The sequence below is a fragment of the Mirounga leonina genome, unplaced genomic scaffold (assembly GCF_011800145.1).
Source record: "Mirounga leonina isolate KUSES-001 unplaced genomic scaffold, KU_Mleo_1.0 Mir_488, whole genome shotgun sequence".
In the NCBI taxonomy this organism is placed as follows: Eukaryota; Metazoa; Chordata; class Mammalia; order Carnivora; family Phocidae; genus Mirounga; species Mirounga leonina.
Window position 1 is genome coordinate 11377398 of NW_023270777.1, and position 20327 is coordinate 11397724.

The following is a 20327-nucleotide window of genomic DNA, read 5'->3' on the forward strand; positions in this document are numbered from 1 at the left end:
CTGGAGTCTCGGTGTCCACTGGCCTCACAGGGCCCTTGGTCCCCAGGAGCTCTTCACAGGACCAGTGAGCATCACTATACCGCGTCGTCCCTCCTCACTCTGCTTTCCTTTCCCCTATTAGGTTCGAACGATACAGGTCAGGCCGATCAGTGCAAAATGCCAGTAATGGAGTAAGTATTCCTTCAGAATTCTCTGCTCTCCGGTTGCTGGGAGACCTACCTCTGTTAGGTCTCACCTCTGGTTTTTCTAATTGGGGCCTAAATATATGGGTAATGAGGGGCACCTGGCTGGCACAGTCTGTAGAGCGTGCGACTCTTGGTCTCGGGGTCGTGAGTTCAAGCCCCATGTTGAGGGTAGAGTTTTCTTCAAAAAAAAAATTGGGGGTAATGAAGGAGTAAGCTCTGGCTGATGAGATACTGCAGAAGAACTAGCAGACACATTCCCGGTGGGAGCATGGCAAGCAAGCCCCAAGTTATAGCTCCAGGGACAGCGACTGTCCTGGTGACTGCTTCAGCCCTGCCTCCTTTGGGGGCAGGGGGAGGAGCCAATGGGCGGGGGCCACCTTGGACCACCAAAGTCCCAGGGAGGAAAACTGCCTTGTTCCTGGATTGGTGCAGCGTTGATGCTTTTTCTTGGGTTCCCTGCGCCGGGCCAGCTGGCTCTTACCTAGGAGCCCAAGGCGGGCGCTCTGGGGCTCACTGCTGTCTTCTCTGCTGGCAGGTACTGAACGAAGTGACCGAGGACAACTTAATAGACCTGGGCCCGGGGTCTCCAGCTGTGGTGAGCCCAGTGGTGGGGAACACGGCACCCCCATCTTCTCTCTCCTCTCAGCTTGCAGGCTTAGGTAAGTGTCTCACAGGTTTGTGTCAAGGGCCTTCTTTTCAGGCCACTTCCTGGTTGTGAGTCTGGGCTGAGGGCCCCTTTCTCTCTCTTGGTTGGAAGGCCCAAAGAGAGCCTTTAGAGGGATCCATGGAAAAGTGTATTCCTGAGACCTGGCCAGTTGTGCCACCTTTAGTTGATGACTTCTGTCCCTAAACTTAAAAGTTTAAACCTGTGTTGGAAAGAAGGGGTGGGGGGAGTTCCAAGGAACTGGAAGTTGTTTGCTTTTAAACAAAGGTAGCTGCTGTGTTTTATCTGCAATAGTCTCTGTGGTCGAAGTGATTGTCTTCTCAATATAAACTAGGCCAAGGATGGCAAATAGGTTTCAGCTCATTGGCTGCTTGGGACACAGGTCTAAGAAGGATGCTGCTTGGGAGATGAGTCTGTGGTTGATTGGTAATGTCTGCCACGGTCTTGGAATCAGGAGGTGATGGCACAGGTGGATTTGCTCTCCTTGAACTAACATCAGCCTAAAGTGCTGCACTGTCTGAAGCCTAAAACAAAAGAAACTCACCACTTTCCCACTTTTCCGTTTGCAAGTGTGTATATGATTCTAGATGGTACACCGATTTGTAACAGATAAAATTATAGTATTGAAATAATGCACGGCTCTCACAAAATTCTTTCTACCTTGGTTTTCTGTTTTCCTTTTTTTTTTTCCCTTAATATTTATCTCTATACCTTCATTCCATTACAGTTGAAATCGGGCTTTTATTTAGTGGCCTGTCCATTGCTGTGATTCTGGCTTCCCAGCATCTCATGAATCTGTGGCCACTGTTTCTCTTTTGGAACAGATTTCTCTGCCTTCAATCCATCCAGCATATGGCCACCAGATTTAATATCCAAAAGTCAAATTGAATTCTGCTGCCTGCCTTCTTAAATAAAGGTCTAGTGTTGGGACGCCTGGGTGGTGCAGTCGGGTAAGCATCCGGCTTTTGATTTCGGCTCATGTCATGGTCTCAGAGTCATGAGATTGAGCCCCGTGTCAGGCTCTGCGCTGGGCGTGGAGGCTGCTTAAGATTCTCTCTCTTCTTCTTCCTCTGCCCCTCCCCCCACCTCTGCACGTCCTCTCTCTGAATAAATAAATCAATCTTAAAAAAAAAAAAGCGAGGGGTGCCCAGGTGGCTCAGTCAGTTAGCATCTGTCTTCGGCTCAGGTCATGATCCCAGGGTCCTGGGACCAAGCCCTGTGTCGGGCTCCTGGCTCTGCCGAAAGCCTCCTTCTCCCTCTCCCTCTGCCCCTCCCCTCCGCTCGTGTTCTTGCTCTCTCTCAAATAAATTTTAAAAATCTTAAAAAAAAAAAAAAGGTCTAGTGTCCTTCTCCTGGGCTCCTTTACCTGGCCTTTGAGGCTTTTCATACCCCAGCCACCTCCCATATGCCTTTCCAGCCTTTTTGTTCATCAGCGTCTCCACAAGTGTTTTTCACTTCACACTCCCTGGACTTCCCAGGCTCTGTGCTTTGGTACCTGCCTCTCCCTCTTCTCCTTGCAGCAGAGTCCCCCTGGGCCTTTCAGCCCTATTCTTGGGTCAGTTTTGAATCTCTTCCAGTTATCTCAAGCTAGGTACTGGTGGTATCTGTCTCCCACCTACTTCATGTGCTCCTTAAGGCCAAGGACTGCATCAGATTCAGTTTGGTCCGCTCATGATCTAGCTTTGAACGTGGTGGGTGCCTGCGAAATGTTTATCAAGGAAATACATGACCCAGGCGCTTAGACGTGTGACTGAGCCAGTGAGGAGTGTACTGATCAGAGCGTTGTGGGAAATCTGCAGAGGCACTGGCCCCAGGCCCCTCCTCGTTGCCAGCAGTCTCCCTCTCGTTCATACTGACTCTTCCCCACCTTGAGCAGCTTCGGCGGGGGGGGGGGGGGTCCTGTGGCTGTTCTGTCCCCCATCTGGGCCCCGGTGTGACTCCTCCTGTATGTGGTGGGCTGGGGGTGCCGAGGAGAGCTGCCCAACCTCCCCCCATAGAACCCTAACCTGCCCACGGGCTTCTGAACTTTGGGACCTTTCCTGAAGTCCACGGGCCACATTTTACTCTCATCCTCCCCTCATTTGTTTTGTTGCCACAGACTTGGGGACAGAGAGCGTCAGTGGTACCCTCAGTTCACTCCAGCAGTGTAATCCGCGTGATGGCTTTGACATGTTTGCCCAGACGAGAGGGAACTCCTTGGCTGAACAACGCAAGACGTATGTGGGGACCATTTCAGTGGCTCTCGGAAGACATTGGGGGAGGATTGATCCCGGCCTGGTCACAGGCCAACACAAAGACGCCTTTTGTTTGCCAAGTCCAGGGCTGCCAAGAACGTTGAAATATGTCTGTGAGGACTTGGCAGTAGACACAGATTTTGAATGAACACCAACCTCCCCACCCCCGCCAACCCCCACCTCCCCGCCTTGGGGTTGATTGTGGTTGGATTTCTCCTGTGAGTCACAAGAGCGTGCTTCCCGTGCTGCTGCTGAAGAAGAGCTGGGAGCTGGGGGGCAGCCAGGCAGGGCATGAAGTAGCTCTTATCAGCATGGTTTTCTTGTGCAAGGGTGTGGGCGGAGGCTTCCCTGAAGGCAGCTCCTGCCAGGAGAAGCCATGTGAAATTGGGGACGTGGGTCCCAAAATAGACCACCCCTTGCATCTCAGGGAGGCACAGGAACAGGCTTTGAGCTTCTTGTTCAACCTTAAGGCAGGCGAAGAACTCTTTCCTGCCTTTCCCTGGGGCCCGGCATCTTGAGGCATTTGGCTTTCTGCGTTCCCATGCTCAGGCATCAACAGGTTGACCAGAAACCCAACGCAAGGCCCCGTTCACGCTTCACCAGCTGTCACCACCTTCCTTGTCAAAGGCCACTGCGGCTGCTGCTTTTAAAATAAGAATTAATGTTGCCTGGAGTTTCAGGGCGCTTTTGACCTCCTGTCAGTGGACTTTGGAGATGCCCTGGTATTGTTCCTTGAGAGGGACATTGAGGGGCACAGTGTCCCAGACCCCAGAGGAAAGGAGGGGCTGAGCCAGCGCTGGAACTCTGGCCTCCTGGCTTTAGCTGCAGTCAGACAATGCATGAGCCCTTTGATGCCAGGGCTGCAGGGAACGTTTCTCCAAGTATGCGTGAGGGAGGTGAGAGAGCTAGAAAGTGATTAGAGGTCACCACCCCGTCCCCTGGGACCACTGCCAGGAACTGACAGACTGTGCTGCTTGTCTCCAGGGTAGCCTACGAGGACCCCCAGGCTGTCGGAGGACTGGCTTCTGCACCAGACAGCCGGAAACAGAGCTCTGAAGTGGTAGGTCTTTCAGCCTGTTGTTCTGCCTGGGGTCCTCTGGAGGGGAAGTCGGGCCGGGTGGCCAAGCAGACTCCAGGGTGTGTGGAGGGCAGGGCCAGCTGGGGGAGACCGGCATGAGAGCACTCGATCGCCTCATTGAGTCCTCACCCCACCCCGCGGGTGATGCCCAGTCAGCCTGCCATGAACCCAAGAGCCGACAGGCCTCGAGAGGTGGCGGCATGCTCTGGGCACCGAGTGAGCAGAGAGCAAGCGGGGATCCCTTCTGGGAGGTCTGGCCTCAGAGCCCCTTCTCTTCCGACCTTGGTGGCCCCGAGCTCTCAGGGCACAGGTCTCGTACAGCCAGATTGGGGCTCTCTTCAGATGGTCCACTGCCCTGGGGTGGGCAGGACTCTGACAAAACACTGATCCGCACAAGGAAGGGAAAAGCTCATCTGAGCCACATCTGGGCTGATCATCTGCAGTCGGCCTCGCCAGGCAGTACCAACCCACTAGCAGGCAGCGGAGGGCCAGGATTTGTCAGGGGGTCTGGGGCTGGAGGGGCGGGAGGAGCAGCAGGTGGAGGCCAGGAGGGTGTTCTGGAAGGGGCAGAGCTAAAGGCAGAGGTGCTGTCAAGTGGGGGGTGGTGCTTGTTAGAGCCCCAGATTGCAGCTGTGGATTCTGTGAGGTTTCAGGTCACTGCCGGGGAAAGGATTTGTGTCTTAATGCTTCTCATGGGATCGTCCCCCTTTTCACCTCAGGAATGTGTGTGGCAGTGTGTGAATGAGTGTCTGTTTGCAGGGACAGTGAGGGGGAGGGCTGTGGGATAATGGCCCTGGAACAGTGGGACCTCCTTTTAGGGTCCCCCAGCTGGGTTAGAAAGGAGCAGTGCTCATCTGCCCCCTGGACAGGGAGGTTTGCTTCCAGAACACAAGTTCGGGCCTCCTGCTGCCTGTGTCCAGGTGGGCCCAGGCCAGCAGCAGTTTCCTTGAGAAGGCTCGCCTTGGGGAAGGCACTTACTCTGTGGTGGCTCAGCCAACTTGATAGGAGGCCTGTGCGGCCCTCTGCACTGGCCACTAGGGGGCACAGAAGAGCCAGCCCGAGTGCCTTGGGTCTCAGCACCCTGCCTTTCCACCCCTCCCCGGGACCGGGACTCCCAACATCTATGCGGTGGTCATGGCTCTGTGTCTCCCATTACTCGGAATGTCTCCTACCCAACTCAGAGAGGGTGTCAGGAGGCCGGGCTGAGGGCCCCCCAGCACATCCCCTCCTCCTGGCCCACCCTGACCTTGCCTGGCCCACCTGGTCTGCTTCCCCCTGTGCCTCCCCGGCCGGCCTCCATCCACGCCAGGGTGTGTCCTACCGCACCTCTGCCCTTAGCAGTGTCTAGGCCTGGATCGGAGCGCAGGAGAGGTGGCCAGCTTCCCGCCCTTCGCCCTTTGGGGTGTGTGGCTTGGCGCATCTCCCTGTTTTCAAAGATCTTGATGATGCCAGCATGTTTTCCACCTGATTGCAGGTGGTTGTAGGCAGATTGCTTTCATGTGTACTGGTCGGTGGGAGGAAGCAGGGTTTGTGCGGTGCACGCATGTGTGTCTGTCTCTGTCTGCACCTTGGTATATGCGTGCACACACACTGACCCACATGCATCCTCAGGCCAGGATTTCAGCTTCTGTTGTTCCGTATCCTAAACTGTGCTGACCTGCAAATGAAAACCGGGCCAAAGGAGAAATGAAGAACACAGGCGAGGGGAGAAAATTGTATAGCCACACCTCCACGGTGCAACCAAATCCAAAGTCTTACCTTTACATGCTGTTATTTAAAAAAGGGCAATATACCCAAATTCAGCGTTCGAGTTAAGAGTTTGGGAAAAGAACACACAGGTAACTGAGAAGGAGGAAAAAAGCAGAAATAAGTTAGAAAAAAAGTAGTAATGACTTCGTAAGAGCTGGTTCTTTGAAAAAATTGACCTTTGCCAACCCCGAGAGCCCTAATGAGGAGAAGCAGCCATGGTCAACCTTCCGTGACCTCCTGGAGATTTTCCAAGTGTACAGGGATAATTGGCAGGAGTATATGGTACCCTGTCGGGATTCTCGGTTACTAAACTTCTCTTCTGTTTTTTCAGGCAGGTAAGGGGGAACGTGCTGGAGGGGGGGGGGTCACATCTCCTTCCATGACAACAGATCAACTCTGAACAGTGGCTTTTCCGTTTCCATGATATATACTGTTGCTTTCTTTATCTGGGTCTTGCTGTGACTTTTCTTTCTGGGACTTTTCTGTCCTCGGCCCAGAAGAGAGGTAAAGGTGGGGACTCTGACCTGGAGCCCATAGACAGCTGGCTCATAACCCAAGGAATGGTGAGAAGTCACCAGCTGAGCCGAGCCCCCTGTCCACCCCAGCGCTTACCTGTGTCACCTGCTGAGCCCTTGTGAGTCAGACAGTACAAGGCCATTCTCTCTTTCTGACTGGGTGCCAAATTTTCCCCTCTTGCATTTGTGCAATCTCCTGAAGCCACAGACTTCCAGCCCCAGAAATACCTTCTCTGGTTTTCTGCTGAGGTCCGTGCCCCTGGGTCTTAAGGGTCTGGGACATTGGTGGGAGTGAGGGGAGGGCTCCTTCCCTCCTTTTACTGTCTCTGGAGCTCCCGGCAGTATTCACTTTTCCAGGATAGAGCACAAGTTCCTGTGGCTTTTGCTTCAGAAGGGATGTTTCTAAGAGAACAGACTCAAAAGCATCCTCTGATGGGTTGGAGAAGCCCCCTCCAGCCTATGAATTTGGCAGTCCTAGGCTGATGGGTTTTTATGATGGAGTTATTTGTGTCCACTATGTCCCCTAGAAGAATTTGAGACATCTTCACAAACACAATAGGAACAGAGTGAAAAGAAGACAAAGCCAGGGGAGGTTTTTTTCTTTTTTTTTTTTTAATTTAAATTCAATAGCCAACATATAGTACATCATTAGTTTTTAAGCCAGGGGCGTTTTAATATCATAAACACAGTTCTCATGAAGTAGAGCTTGAGCAGGCCTCTCCTGCCTCATCTGGTCAGGTGGCCCTGAGTGTGGTACAGAGAGAGAGGGTGATCTCGTTCCAGGCTGCTTGCCTTGGAGTGATGATTTCATTCCTAATGAAGCCACAGCCCTCACCGAGCACCTCTAACATAGAGACCAAAGGTCTGTGGGTGCATGTGTGGTAGGACTGGAGCAGGAGAGGATGCACAGAAGGAGATATGATAAAAAAACAGTGAAGCATCGGCCTCTGGGTGGAGCCAGGCAGACACTAGGCACACACACCAGGGAGGACGCATAACTGAGCCCTGGAAACTGTGCTAGGCTGTGGCCAGCATGTCCAAGATGGTAGGCAGCACAATGGGGGTCACCTGCCTGAGCCATCAGAACCGAGGGGGTGGGGAGATCTGCCTGCCACCCCGGCTTGGAGCCAGGGACCTTTGCACAGCTCTGTGTCTAAACTAGACCCCACGGTCATTCTTAGAGACATAGGCTGCCTGGGCCCCTCATTTACTTCTTCAGGGACAGGCTGGGGTTTGGGTCCCCATGTGTGGGTGGCCTATAGAGCAGGACTCCTGGAGACCACGTCCACGCCAGTTCCAAATTGGGAGGATCCAGCCATGTGTCCTTGTGCCTACTAATCCTGCAAAAAAGGATACTGTCCGTACCAACTACCCTGAGTGTGGCCTTGGCAGCTCATGGTGGCACCTGCCTCTGCCCACACAGAGCCCCCCTCCTCCGCCCTGTCCCCCACTAGAGCTCCAGTCTCCCAACTTCCCAGAAACAAGCCCAACTAACAGCTAACCCGGTATCTCACCTGCCTGACTGCAGTGTTTTTTTTTTCTTTTAAACAATGTATATTAATTGCTTTGCCTTATTTCCCATAGTGTAGAAACCCTGAGTCTTTCTAAAACCCCTGAGTACAAATTCTTTACTTGGAAACTTTTTGTACTATTGAGTGAGACTGAAGGGCTTCTAGACTCTCCCTCCTGTTTGGGTGGCAGTGGGACGCGTTGTAGGGAGGATTTCACAATTCTCTAGAAAGAACACACCTGAGCTTTTCAGAAATGGTTCTTGTTGCATCATAAAATCAGACTCGTGGGTTTCCTTGTGGAGTTGGGGCTCGGTCTCCTGGGACTCTGGGTGTCTAGATTAACAATCCCAGATTCGTTACCCATCGAAGAGAACCCTGAGGGGCATCGTGAGCCAGCCTGCCCAGAGACTGCCGGTGCACTGTGTCCCCCCCACCTCCTAGCCTCTCCATATGCAGGGTGCAGCCAGAGGACCGAATGTAAGCCCCAACAAGAGCAGCAGTAGGTCAGTAGGGGTGCGCTGCTGCCAAAGCCCAGTTTGGGCCTGGGAGCAGTAGGGTGCCCTACTCAGGCCTGGAGGACCCCCCCAGCCCAGACAGAGCAAGCCCAAAGCCACAGAGATCACTGGCTGTGGCTGGAGGGGGGAGCCCATCAAGGGACAGCGGACAGCTCCCCCAGCGTTCACGTCCAAATCTGCCACTTCTGGTACTCAACACGCCAGCTTCTCTTAGGACTCTGAAGATGGGCTGGGCGCATCTCCCCCATTGCCTTAGCCGAGCCAACCCCGTGGGCGCTGGTCTCTATGGGGAGGGTGGTCCCGTGCCAGCTTCCTCTGTTTTTCTGTCTTCACATCTTTTTCTTTCTGTCCCCTCCCCCAACACCCTCCTCTTCAGACCCTTGGACCAGTCTTCCACTTTGGATCATTGCCCAAGAAGATGCTAAAACCATGCCGTGGTAGAGGCCACAGTCTCTTAGGGATCAGCTGGGCCCACCCTCATTTGATCAATGAGAATACTGAGGCCTCCCAGGGGCCTAGTGACGTGCCCAAAGCCACGGGGCAGTGACAGAGTCCATTGCCCTCTTCCCTGGCCAAGGCCTCTCCCTTCCCTTCCATCGGCATGGCCGGGGGCGTTCCCTCTTTCTCCCTCCCGGTCTCCGCAGTTCCTGTTTGGGGAGCAGCGTGCGTATTTAGTCTGTGTCTGGTAGCACCCGCGTTATTAGAAGGAACTTTACCCTGGCGGAATACTCAAGGCATTGACTTATCAGGGCGGGAGGTTTATATAGCTAAGGTATTGTGTACAACCACAAGCAAGTCAACCCTTGCCCTGTGTCATATAAGCTTTACTGTTAGCTCTCCCTGTAGCTGCAGGGAGATTCCCGCCCTGAGGCCAAGTGCCTTTCATACGGGAAGGAGTCAAGGCCAGCCGTGTCCGATATCCCTGGGTTTCGGAATTAGAAGACAGAACCCCTGACCTGGAAGTTAAGGGGTTCGGAGTCCTGAGTGGTGAAAACTAAATATGACCGAGCCATCACCCTATTTCACAGATAAGGGAACTGAGGCCAAGACTTGCCCAAGTCTCGTCCCCATCCCTGCTCTGCCTCTTCACCCGAAGCCCTGAGGCTTCTTAGGATGGGAGAGGCTCCAGGGCTCTTGAGTGAAGAAGCAAGTCCAGAGAAAAGTGATTTGTTCAAAAAGTGAAGTGACAAGCCCAGCCAGAGGGACCCATCACCCAGTGCCCTAGCTCCCGGATCTTCGCCTGGAGGATGCTCTTCCATAAGCACGCTATTTATTTGGAGATGTCTAAGAGAAGGAAGAAAAGTGTTCCCATGATCCAGCTTTTGGGAAAAAAAATTTTTTTTTTTGAGGGGGTGAGGAATTTCTCAAATGTCAATGTTTATTTTCTGAGTGTGCTGGCTTTCGAGATCAATCCTCAAAGAAGAAGACTGGAGCATGATACCCAGCCTTGAGGGGATGACTTTGGAACAAGAACAAAAATATTATAAGCCAAATCTGAAGGTTGAAGGCCCGTGACCCCTTCATGGCTTTTTTTCAGGCTCCTGCCACACATTGGAAAGCTCTGTCCCTCGAATCTGTGTTTTTCCTTGATAGGTCAATGCTGAGTAGGTATAAAAAAGCCCAGCGCACGCTCCCAACCACCCTGGTTGGGTGTTTTTTTCTATTTGGAGATGCCGCTAACTTTCCAACTTTCCACGCTAACTTGACGTGGCACGCATCGTCCCAGACACCAAGCATTCTGACTTAGAGAAGCATCAAGATAATGAAAATTGGCATCTCCTGTCCCAGGAACATGTCAAGACAGAAGTCCTGCCAGCGAGCATGAAATTAGCAGGTCACGCCCTGTGTGCCCTACTGCTTTCTTTTTGATGGGGGAGGTGGGTTCTGCCTTGGGTGCCATTAGCACGTCCACTCCAGGCATCTGTGCCCTCCAGAGGGAGAATCCCATGTTCCTTGTCCCTAGGAGCCCTTTCAGGGTGATTTGAACTTGACATTTTTTCCATTGCCACGTTAAGTTCCCAGGAAGTCAAAGAAATAAAATGACAACATAGAATCTTCCTAATCTGACCTGAGTGGTTGGGCCTACAGCTTTACGAAGGTGCCTGTGGGCTGCCCACACTGGGTCTCTCGTTAGGCCCGGTACACGTGAAGCTACTCCAGGTGCCTGGAGCAGGGGGACAGCCAGCCTCACCAGCTCTGTGTGCACGCAGAGCCCCTGCAGGATCGCAGACCCCCCTGCACAGTGCGCTCTGGCAGGCTTAGGAGTCCTCGCTGTTCCTCACACCCCAAACCCCATCAGCAGCAGGTTTCCACCTCCAGGAGCGGCTCGTCCCCATCAGGGCAGGGCTGGCGATGGGAAATCTTTGTTCTTTTCCTTTGTTAAGGTCATGTTATTTTTTAGATTTTGCAAACACTAAGGTAGTCCTCTGATGGCTTATTTTATTTTTTATTTTTTTTTAAGATTTTATTTATTTATTTGACAGAGACACAGCGAGAGAGGGAATACAAGCAGGGGGAGTGGGAGAGGGAGAAGCAGGCTTCCCGCTGAGCAGGGAGCCCGATGCGGGGCTCAATCCCAGGACCTGGAATCATGACCTGAGCCGAAGGCAGACGCTTAACCACTGAGCCACCCAGGCGCCCCTGATTGCTTTTTTTTTTTTTTTTAAAGATTTTATTTATTTGAGAGAATGACAGAGAGAGAGCATGAGAGGGGGGAGGGTCAGAGGGAGAAGCAGACTCCCCACCGAGCAGGGAGCCCGATGTGGTACTCGATCCCGGGACTCCAGGATCATGACCTGAGCCGAAGGCAGTCGCTTAACCAACTGAGCCACCCAGGCGCCCCCTGATTGCTTATTTTAACTGTATTCTTACCCTAGATTGTGACACTGGGGGGAAACCAGCTATAGACACAGTGCTGGCGAACTTTCTGGAAATAGTGAACTTGTGAGCCACTTGCGTTCTAGCCAAATGCAGGTTTCAGAATCACTCCCCCACAATCCCCCACCCCGGGCCTGGACACGGGTGGGCCAGGCATGAACACGGCTCAGGAGCCCATGAGACTTGTCTTTGTTGGCTCAGGACCCACTCACCCCCCTGGCCACTGCTCCCCAGTTCTCCGTTCTTTCCCTGAACTCTTTTCCTTTGGCCCCCGAAGCCCAGCCAGCCATTGAGAGCTGGGAAGACGGGGTGAGACTAAAGGAGCCACTGCATTCCGGGGCCGCTTCGTGATTCTTTCCTGAAGAGACACAAAGCCGACTAAAGCCCCACCGTCGCTTTGGTCATCAAAGCTCTAGCTTATGCCCGTTTCTGTTGGCGGTGAGATGAGCCTGCCTGCTGTCAGCCAGGCCCTACCCAGGCCCCGGTGCTCCCCTCCTCCCACTCAGAGATGCACCGGGACATAGTCCGAAACACTTTCAGTGCCCGCCTGACCACCTGCACCCCCGCTCCAGGTGGACTGCCACCTGGCCTCCCCAGTGGCATTGGAGGAGGGGCCCCTGGTATCTCCTTTGGTCACCCCCAGAGGCGAGGCCCGACAGCGGGTAGGCAGGACTCTTCCAAGGGTTCTAACCCGATGAGCTCAAGTTCAAGTTCAAAACCAGCCTGCAGGACCAGCGCATTCCTGAGATGAGAAGGGGCTTTGCAGCCCTGGGCTGAGAGTAGTCAAAAAGTTACCATTTCAAGAACGCGTACCACTGCCCTCCTATCCCCATCCCCCACCCCCCCCCCCCCCCCCCCCCCCCGGCACCTGCCGGTCAGCCCTGCTTCTTAGAACTGGCCACCTCATTGCTTCCCTCACCTGCCATTTCATATGTGGCTGCCTTGTGTTGCCCGCACCTGCTGTGCCAACGCGTTTTTTTGCTCTGTGTACGTTTTGGTTTCGTTTGGGGTTTGCTTTTGACGATTTCCTTTGTTCGGTGTTCTGTCTTCCCTCGCCTGGCTGTGGGGCTGCCTGACCCGCTGCTTGCCGCCTCCATAGATCCCCGTTGCACAGCCCTCTGTCATGGACGACATTGAAGTGTGGCTCAGGACGGACCTGGTGAGACTCGACTTTTCTCTTTCGCGTGCGGGCTGTGGCGAGGCAGAGCGCTTCTGACGACAGGCCCGGGGCCACTGGCTGCTCCCGCCACGGGATGGCAGAGGAGGGTGGCGAGCCGGCTCTGCTTGCTTGCCCTTCTGCCCTCCCCGGGCTGTGGCTGCCCCGGGGCACCCGCTCTGGGCACAACCCCTGAACCCCGGCTGCCCCGGGGCCGCAGCAGGCAGGGCTCTGGCTGGCTCCGGAACACACACTTGTCCCCCACTTACTTTACTGTAGCAGCTGTGTGTGTGCTTGGGTTTTGGGGGTTTTTTTGTTTGTTTGCTTGCTTTTTGGTTTTTTGGTTCTTTTTGCTTTGGGTTTTTTGGATCCTAGTGGGGTTTATTTTTAATTTTTTTTTCCTTTCCACTGTGAAATTAGGCGGACATGAGTTGGGTGTTTTGTTTTTCAATTTACTGCCATTCCCACTTCCCCAGCATCTTCTGGTAGCTTGGATTTGAAAGAACCCTTGCCCTAGAGACTATTGTCTTTATCCGCAGAGCTAGGACAGGAAGGTGAGGACATCATGCATCTGCAAGTGGCAGCAGGTCCCAAGAAAGGAGGGCGGCCGTGGCTGGTCCCTCCCTCTGCTGCTTATGAAGCACGTCTATTGGCAGAGGCTGTGTGGGAGGCAGAACGGGGCTTGTTGGCTAGGGGGCTGATGAAGAAATGCACTCCTGGAGGGGAAGCGGCCTGCCCAAGGGCATGGACTGGGCCGAGTCTCCCTTAGTCCTGGAGACACCTCATCTCTTGCTCCTCGCTGCCCCCTCTTCAGGGGACCCTGTCCCCAGAACAGAGCATCTTTAACCACAGGGTTGGCCTGGCTGGCAGGGGGCTGCAGGCTTGGCCCCCTCTTACACTAAGGTACAGCCCCCTAAGGGGCCACCTCCCCACAAGGCCAGGCTTTCTGAAGACACTCATTGGTCAGCAAGGCAGACACCTGGGTGCCATGCCAGGGGAGGAAGAAAATGCCCCCTGACCTCTTTCCCAAGGGAATGCCTGGAAAAGAAATAGCTCCTCTCGCAGAAAGAAGCAAAGCAGGAAGGACCACGGCGCTCAGCTCACAAGGGGGCCCCGAGGGTTCAGAAACAGGGAGGGACCCTTCCAGCAAGGCTGAACAGCATGTCATAGCAGAGCCAGGAAGGAAGCCAGGTCTCCTGGCTGAGCTCAAGGCCTTGTCCACTTCCCCGTCCAGCTCCCTTCCCTGTTCCCAGCGACCACTGCGTTCTCCAAACAAACTGCATTGTTAAGAGCTCTTAGAGCGTCCATGGCTTCTCAGAAACCGGCAGCAGGTGACCGAATCTGGGCCACAGGAGGCTGCGGGACATAGCTTCTGGTGGGATGGCACTCAGCGGCCAAAGACTGCCTGGTGTCAGCCCCAGGCATGCCCAGGGCTTCATGGCTCTGTCCCTTCCAGGCCTCATGCAGTTCCCAGCTGTTAGCATGGACAGTGTGTTCCCAGAACCATGTGTCTGCTGAGCACATGGGCACCTGAGGGGGCCCTGGGCACGCTTTGGGCTCAGCTTCCCTGAGGCCCCTGCTCTGGGAGAATTTCCATGGCTGGGCAGCGGCCTGCTGTGGTCCTGCCCGGAGCCCAACCCAGAGAACCAACCTGTGCCTTTTTTTTTGATTTTTCTTTCTGGCCCTTCTGGAGGATCAAAGCCGAGAACTATTCAGTTTGGGGGTTTGGTTTTGTTCGTTTTCGCTTTTTGAAAAACAAGGATTCCGGGTCTCCACAAGCAGTACTTGACTACTGCAGGACCCCAGGAAGGGGAGGTGAGAGGGTTAGCTCAGTGTGGCCAGGGTGGGGCCCTAATGCTGCTCTCTTTGCTCCTCCCGCAGAAGGGCGATGACCTGGAGGAAGGCGTCACGAGTGAAGGTACGACCTGGCCAGCACCTTTCCAGCTCCCCACCCTCCGTTGGCTTCTCCTGCCCGGGGGTCTTGGGGTGCACAGGGACTGGTACCCCCTTCGCCTCGGGGCCTCTATTGCCAGAGCATCTCCTGGTGCCCGTCCTTGCTTGGCCTGGGCTTCTCTGCTCTGCCCCAGCCAGGCCCTGTGCTGACCAGGGAAGTGGCGGAAAGAACGTAGGACTTTAAGAAGGTCACAGAGCCAGTGATGAGTAGGTCCAGGCTGCCACCTGAGGTCAGCATGGTCCCCAGACCTACAGTCCTAACCAGTTTGTCCCTCCCCCCAAATTCTCAATCCAGCCAAGAGACAAGATACGTGCCATGTCCACAGGGCACAGAGGGCACTTCTCAGGCCTGGCGTCCTGTGACCTCTCTTCTGTGGGGCCAGGGGATGATAGGTCAGGTCCCGTCATGCTCCTCCTGTCTCACCCCCACCCCATTCTCTTCTGCACCGCCAGACCATCTGCTCAGCCCCCCTCCACTGGCAGAACCTTGCGTGGTGGATGAGAGTTGGTCGGGGGATGTTCTCTGTCAAGTTTAAGTAGGAACTTGCCCCTCCGGCTTGCCCTGTCCTGTCCCCAGTGCTGCGGGGGAGAATGGAAAAGCTCCAGTTTGAAGGTGGGGCAGGAATCCTCACTCCCCCTTCCCCCAGTACCACTTGCCGGCAACCAGGCTTCCCACTTGCCTGGGAGGCGGCAGAGGAGGGAATCCAGGCTGGGTCTTCAGGCAGCTCAGGCCAGGGCGCTGAGGGTGGGAACTCACCGGCGGGGCGGGGGAGGGCACGACCCCTGTTGACACAGGCGAGGGAGACTCCAAGGGGAGCAGGTGGGATGTGGTCATTTGAGCCTCGCTGCGGGCCTAACCCCCTGCCAATCCTGGCCCTTGCCCGGGTTTTGTATTGCAGAATTCGATAAGTTCCTGGAAGAAAGAGCCAAAGCTGCCGAAATGGTCCCCAGCCTCCCCTCGCCCCCAGGGGACGCCCCAGCCCCAGCCTCAAACCCCTCCGGCCGGAAGAAGCCAGAGCGATCAGAGGACGCCCTCTTTGCCCTGTGAGCTGGTCTACGGTTCGGCTCCCCAGACAGCAGGTCACCTCCTGTCCCCCCCGGTCCAAACGAGGCACTGGCCCCCCGCCCCCCATCTGCAGTCTCCTCTCGGTCCTGTACTGCTGTGTCTCCATGGAAGCGCCCCTGTGTTTGCTCCCAGGCCTCCCACGTGGCAGGACCAACTTCAGCCACCTTCTTCTGTCTGGGTGGTGGGACAGCCCCGCTGCAACCAGAGGCGCTCGTCCCCACCCCCGCCCCTCCTGCCCACAGGCTCCCTCTGCCTATATGTCCTCCCCAGAAGAGCAGGCCATGGGACCATTTCTTGAGGAGACACCTGGACTGTCTTTTCTCCAGTCCCCCCCTCCCACAGAGAAGGGGGTCAGACTCCAGCCCCTTCCCCCATGTGCCCCACCCCTGCCTGCCTCAGCGGGTCTCCTTGGACCGGCCTACCCTCCCGTGCCCCGTTCCAGAAAGGGCTTGTCTGCACCTGTGGACTTGGTCTCCCTCCCTGGAATGCTGCTCCCTGACGCGTGTCACCCTGTGGCACTTGGCGTGCTCGGCACTTTAGAAGGCTCTATGGGTGCCTGTGTGTGAGGCCTCTCGTCCTTTTGACCCTCTCTCCATCACTAAGCTGCTAGGCCAGGCGCCCGCCCAAGCCGGCTCAGCAGCTGAGCCCGGGACCAAGGGGTCCCTGCAGGCTCCTAGTGTGCCGAGGGAGAGCCAAGGGCAGTTGCAAGGATGGCACGCGCCCCACGGAGGGTGGTCAAGAGGCACACGGCTTAGCTCCCACTGAGATACACCACTGGAAACCAAACTGCCCCATGCCCGCCGCACGCTGCCCTCACGCGGTTGTCTCTATCTGGGGAGGGCCCCGCCTGGGGAGGAGTTGCTCTGGCTTGCTTGGGAAGGCTCGGTGGGTTTGTGAGCCATCGTGCCGTCAGCCCTTCCCACCTGGCAGTTGGAGCAGGGAGCTCATGGACACAGGCTGACACCGGTGCCTCGGGCTCTGGGAGAAGCATTTGGACCGGGCCCTGGACGCCTCCGATGGAGAGCGAGGCGCTGCCCGGCCCAGAGCCCCATGCCCAGTTGCGCACCTCAGCTTCCTCCTGAGAGGCCTGGGGTCTGGCTGGGGGCCTGTCTGGCAGGACCAGCTGGGGAGGTCACACTCCAGGTCCTCAGAGGACATGCAGGAAGCTCCTCTCAGAGCTCAGCCAGCCTGACTCCGGCCCTGCCCTCCCGGGCAGTCAGTGCCATGCCCTCCACTCTCCCACCCCACCCCTGCCCCTCAGTCTGCCTACACACCTCTCCTCGACGTGGTTCCCAGGCAGAGCCCCCTGAGGCCCGCTTGGATGTTCAGACGTCTGAAGTCCGACAGCTTGACACGAGCTGCAGAGAAGGTGGCTGGGATGGTCCAGCTGGACCCAGCAACCCAGCTGCTCGCCCTGTGGCGCAGTCCCGAGCACTAGTCTCTGTGAGGGCCAGGGGCCCCCCTTTGTAGCTGGGCCTCGGGGGTTAGGCCTGCGGCAGCTGTAAACCCACAACCCCTGAGCCCAGCATCCTCCGAGGGAAGAGCAGCCTCCCTGCCTTGTAGAGAGGGAAGTCCCCACAAGAACGGGGTCCTGAGGGGACAGGAGGCTCCTGGCATGAGTGAAGCCGAGGCCTGCGTCTGCCTGGGGAGACCCCAGCACAGTTGCTCTGGACCTATGGTCCAGAGCTGCCCCCCAACTCCAGGCTGGCCATGGAGAGACCAGGCCAGCCCCGGGCAGCAGGTGGTGGTGGACCTGGGAGCTGATAGGAAGGCACTGGCCCACACAGGGAAGTGTCCCCTGCCTTCCCGGCCTGGAGCTGCCCCTCCTGCTGTCACCCACACATGTCAGGCCCAGAGGCAACCTGCCCCTATCTGGACGCTGAGGGGACACTTGCTTGAGGCCTGCCCAAAAAGCCAAGTAGGGGCCCAGGTGGCCTTAAGGGGGTGCTGCTCAGCCCTTCCTGTCCCCAGGGGCCACATGACTGCTGGCTGCCTTCCATCTGGGGAGCACAGCCCTGGGGCTACGTGCTTAGGGAGGGGAGCAGAGCTGTGGCAGGCAAGCTGGCCAGTGCCTACGGCCCAGGAGAGTGAGACCCTCGCAAGCCACCAGCCTCTGCACAAGTGTTAGAAATCACAGATACGGTATGTACTTAATTACACTAAATTATTGCTGGGATTCCTTATAAGCACTAATTATACCTGATTATAGGTTAAAATATTTATTTTGTCAAAATATTTTCTTGGGGATGTGTTGAACTTTTCTGTGTTCATTGTGTGCTAAGATGAGAAAACTAACCATTGCTTCCTGCCTGCCTTTGGGGCCAGTGGGCAGCAGTGACCCAGGGCACTGGTGGGCTTCTGACCGGCCTGCCCCAAAGCGGTCCCTGTCCGGGAGCCTGAGGCACCGAGCAGGCCGACTGGGGCCAGGCCGAGAGGTGACCCACCTGCTTATCAGCACGCACGGGACAAGGGCTTTCTGAGCTGACAGGGCTTGTTGCTGGCGTGGGCCAGAGGGAAGGGTGACTGTTGGTGTGTTGTCTGTCCTCCTGTCTTTGTCAGCCCCATCAGTGTGAGCGACCATGCTGTCCGCCTTGGCTCACCCAGGGGTCCAGAGCAAGGGGGCCTGGGGAGGTGTGGGGCCTGCACTGTCACTCAAGTTCCCCACCTGGGCGAGTGGTGGCAAGGGCTCTGGATGGCCCCGGGGGCAGCAGGTACCTGGACTCCTCCAGCATCGTGGGGCAGACGGCGGCTCGGCCTCCCACACACCTGCTCCTCGTCTTCCTTCCTGCCGCCCACCCCCACTCTGCCTCCACGTACACCCGTTTCTAACTCAGTCCAGCCCAGCCTTCTGGACGGTTTGAGGGGGACTGTGGACTTGCTGGGAAAGAGCTCCATGCGGAGTCCTGCGTTCTCAGCTTGGCCTCCGTGGCTCAGGGCGTGTGCGCATCCAGAAGACGCCCCTTGCGGTGCCCGCCTCTCCCGGTGCCCACCTCCCGCCCTCCCTGTGCAGGGGGGTCCACGCCGGGCTTCCCCTGCAGCCAGCAGCCCCGGGGACAGCTGTCAACCCTCTCATGTGGGGAACGGGGGGTGGAGATTTATTTCCTAAAGTTTGCACTTAATTTGCGAGGGCCTCAGGATCGTTGGGGGCTACCGCGGAGAGAACTGTGTCGTGTCTGTTGTCCAGCTGTCCCCGGAGTCTGACGTTCTGTTGCTGTTGTGCGTTTCTGTGGGCAGAGCCGGGTCTGGAGGGCGGGTCGGTGCCCTCAAGGCTGAGCGCGTCCATCCACCCACTGGCTCTCCTTCCAGATATTGTTTCTCTAGTTTGGGTTCTTGCATGTAAAATACTCCACAATAAAGAAACGAACAAACTGTTACTCTGTGATCTCTGTGGAGTCGGCTGCGACGGTCCAAAGGGCCTGCCCATTCTGGCCCCTTGCTTAGAGGGGGGCCACCGGGGGGGCCTCTAGAGGGAGCAGTTTGGGCAGCTTGCCCCACTCTCCCCCACCCCCCAAGCGTGCCCAGGCTGCGGGAGCAGGGCCAGGGGAGTCTGGGCTAGAGGAAAATCCCCATGCTGGTCCCAGTTCCGCTGTACTGGGGCACACACAGCCTGGTTGCGGGGTGTTCGTTGTAGCAGCTGGAAACCTGCCACGGCCTCTGCCTGAGAGCTCTCCCAGGGCCTGTGCTGCTTCCCGTGTCTCCTCCAGGGTCCCAGGCACTCGGCCTCACCGCCTCAGCCCCCCTCAGCCAGGCTGCCCGAACTTGGCTGGGCATCCTCCGAATTGAGCACTGAATTTGAGACGTGCTGTTCGAAGAACCCCCTCCCCCCACCCCCAGTCTTAGAAACCGCCTTCTCGAGATAGGATTCACATAGCGTAAAATGCACCCATTTAAGGTACACGATTTAAGTAGCTTTTATTTTTAGTTTTTGCTTTTCTTAAGGAGGCTCCACACCCAGCACGGAGCCCAGTGTGAGCCTTGAACTCACGACCCTGAGATCAAGACCTGAGCTGAGATCAGGAGTCCAGTGCTTCACTGACTGAGCCACCCAGGTGCCCCTGGGTAGTTTTTAGTTTTTCACAAGAGTTGTGCAACAATCAACCACAATCAATTTTAGAGCATTTCATCAGTAATCTCCGCCCCCCATCTCCCCACACCCTCCAACCCACTCTCCCTTTTAAAAAGGTTTCTGGGGGCGCCTGGCTGGCTCAGTCTGTGGAACATGCGACTTGATCTTGGGGCCATGAGTTCGAGCCCCATATTGGGTGTGGAGATAAACTTAAAAAAATTTAAAAGGTTTCTGTCCTCTCCACCTGTCCTGCGAGCTGGCCACCCTGGGGTTGCTGCCAGGCCACGGTCCTCTGGGATGCAGGCCTCAGCAGGCCCAGAGGCGTAGGGGCCCTTGAGGGGCGCATTGTGGGGGCCACGTGGTGCCCAAGTCTTCAGTGGCTCAGAGGAGGCTGGGAGCCCTTTAATCCTTACAGGCTCCGGGGTTCGAGGATGGACCTCAAGCATGGTGGGCTCCTCAAGCCCCCAGGTGAGCTGGGAAAAATTGCAGGGACGTCTACCTAACCTGTTGTGTGCAGGTGAAGAGACAGGGCTGGGAAGACCCACTTCACTAAGTTTGCCCAGGGCTTGGCAATGGGGCCAACGCTCCAACCCAGACCTTGGGCCTCCTAGGCCATGGCCATGGAGGGGTGGGCAGCAGGGGAGGCCATCCTATCCCACCTGGAACACCAGCCCTGTGGGGAGAGAACTCAGGAGGGGGCTGCCCTGCCTTCTCATAGGAGGCAGGGTGGGAGCCTGATTGGGGGCCACATTGGGACC

At 56.2% G+C, this 20327-nt stretch overlaps 1 protein-coding gene across 4 annotated transcripts in view; it reads left to right on the forward strand.

Moving 5' to 3' along the window:
- TOM1L2 (target of myb1 like 2 membrane trafficking protein) overlaps positions 1-18877 on the forward strand; it is a 119936-nt gene extending 101059 nt beyond the window's left edge. The window contains exons 9-16 of one of the 4 annotated variants that reach the window (XM_034989743.1): positions 122-170; positions 721-844; positions 2948-3065; positions 4068-4143; positions 6408-6473; positions 12428-12487; positions 14366-14402; positions 15337-18877. In XM_034989743.1, the coding sequence (XP_034845634.1) occupies positions 122-170; positions 721-844; positions 2948-3065; positions 4068-4143; positions 6408-6473; positions 12428-12487; positions 14366-14402; positions 15337-15485 (679 nt within the window). In that variant the 3' untranslated portion in view covers positions 15486-18877. The remainder of the gene's footprint in view (positions 1-121; positions 171-720; positions 845-2947; positions 3066-4067; positions 4144-6407; positions 6474-12427; positions 12488-14365; positions 14403-15336) is intronic. The other 3 variants (XM_034989744.1, XM_034989745.1, XM_034989746.1) reach the window with 3 other exon arrangements.
- The last annotated feature ends 1450 nt before the right edge of the window (positions 18878-20327 follow it).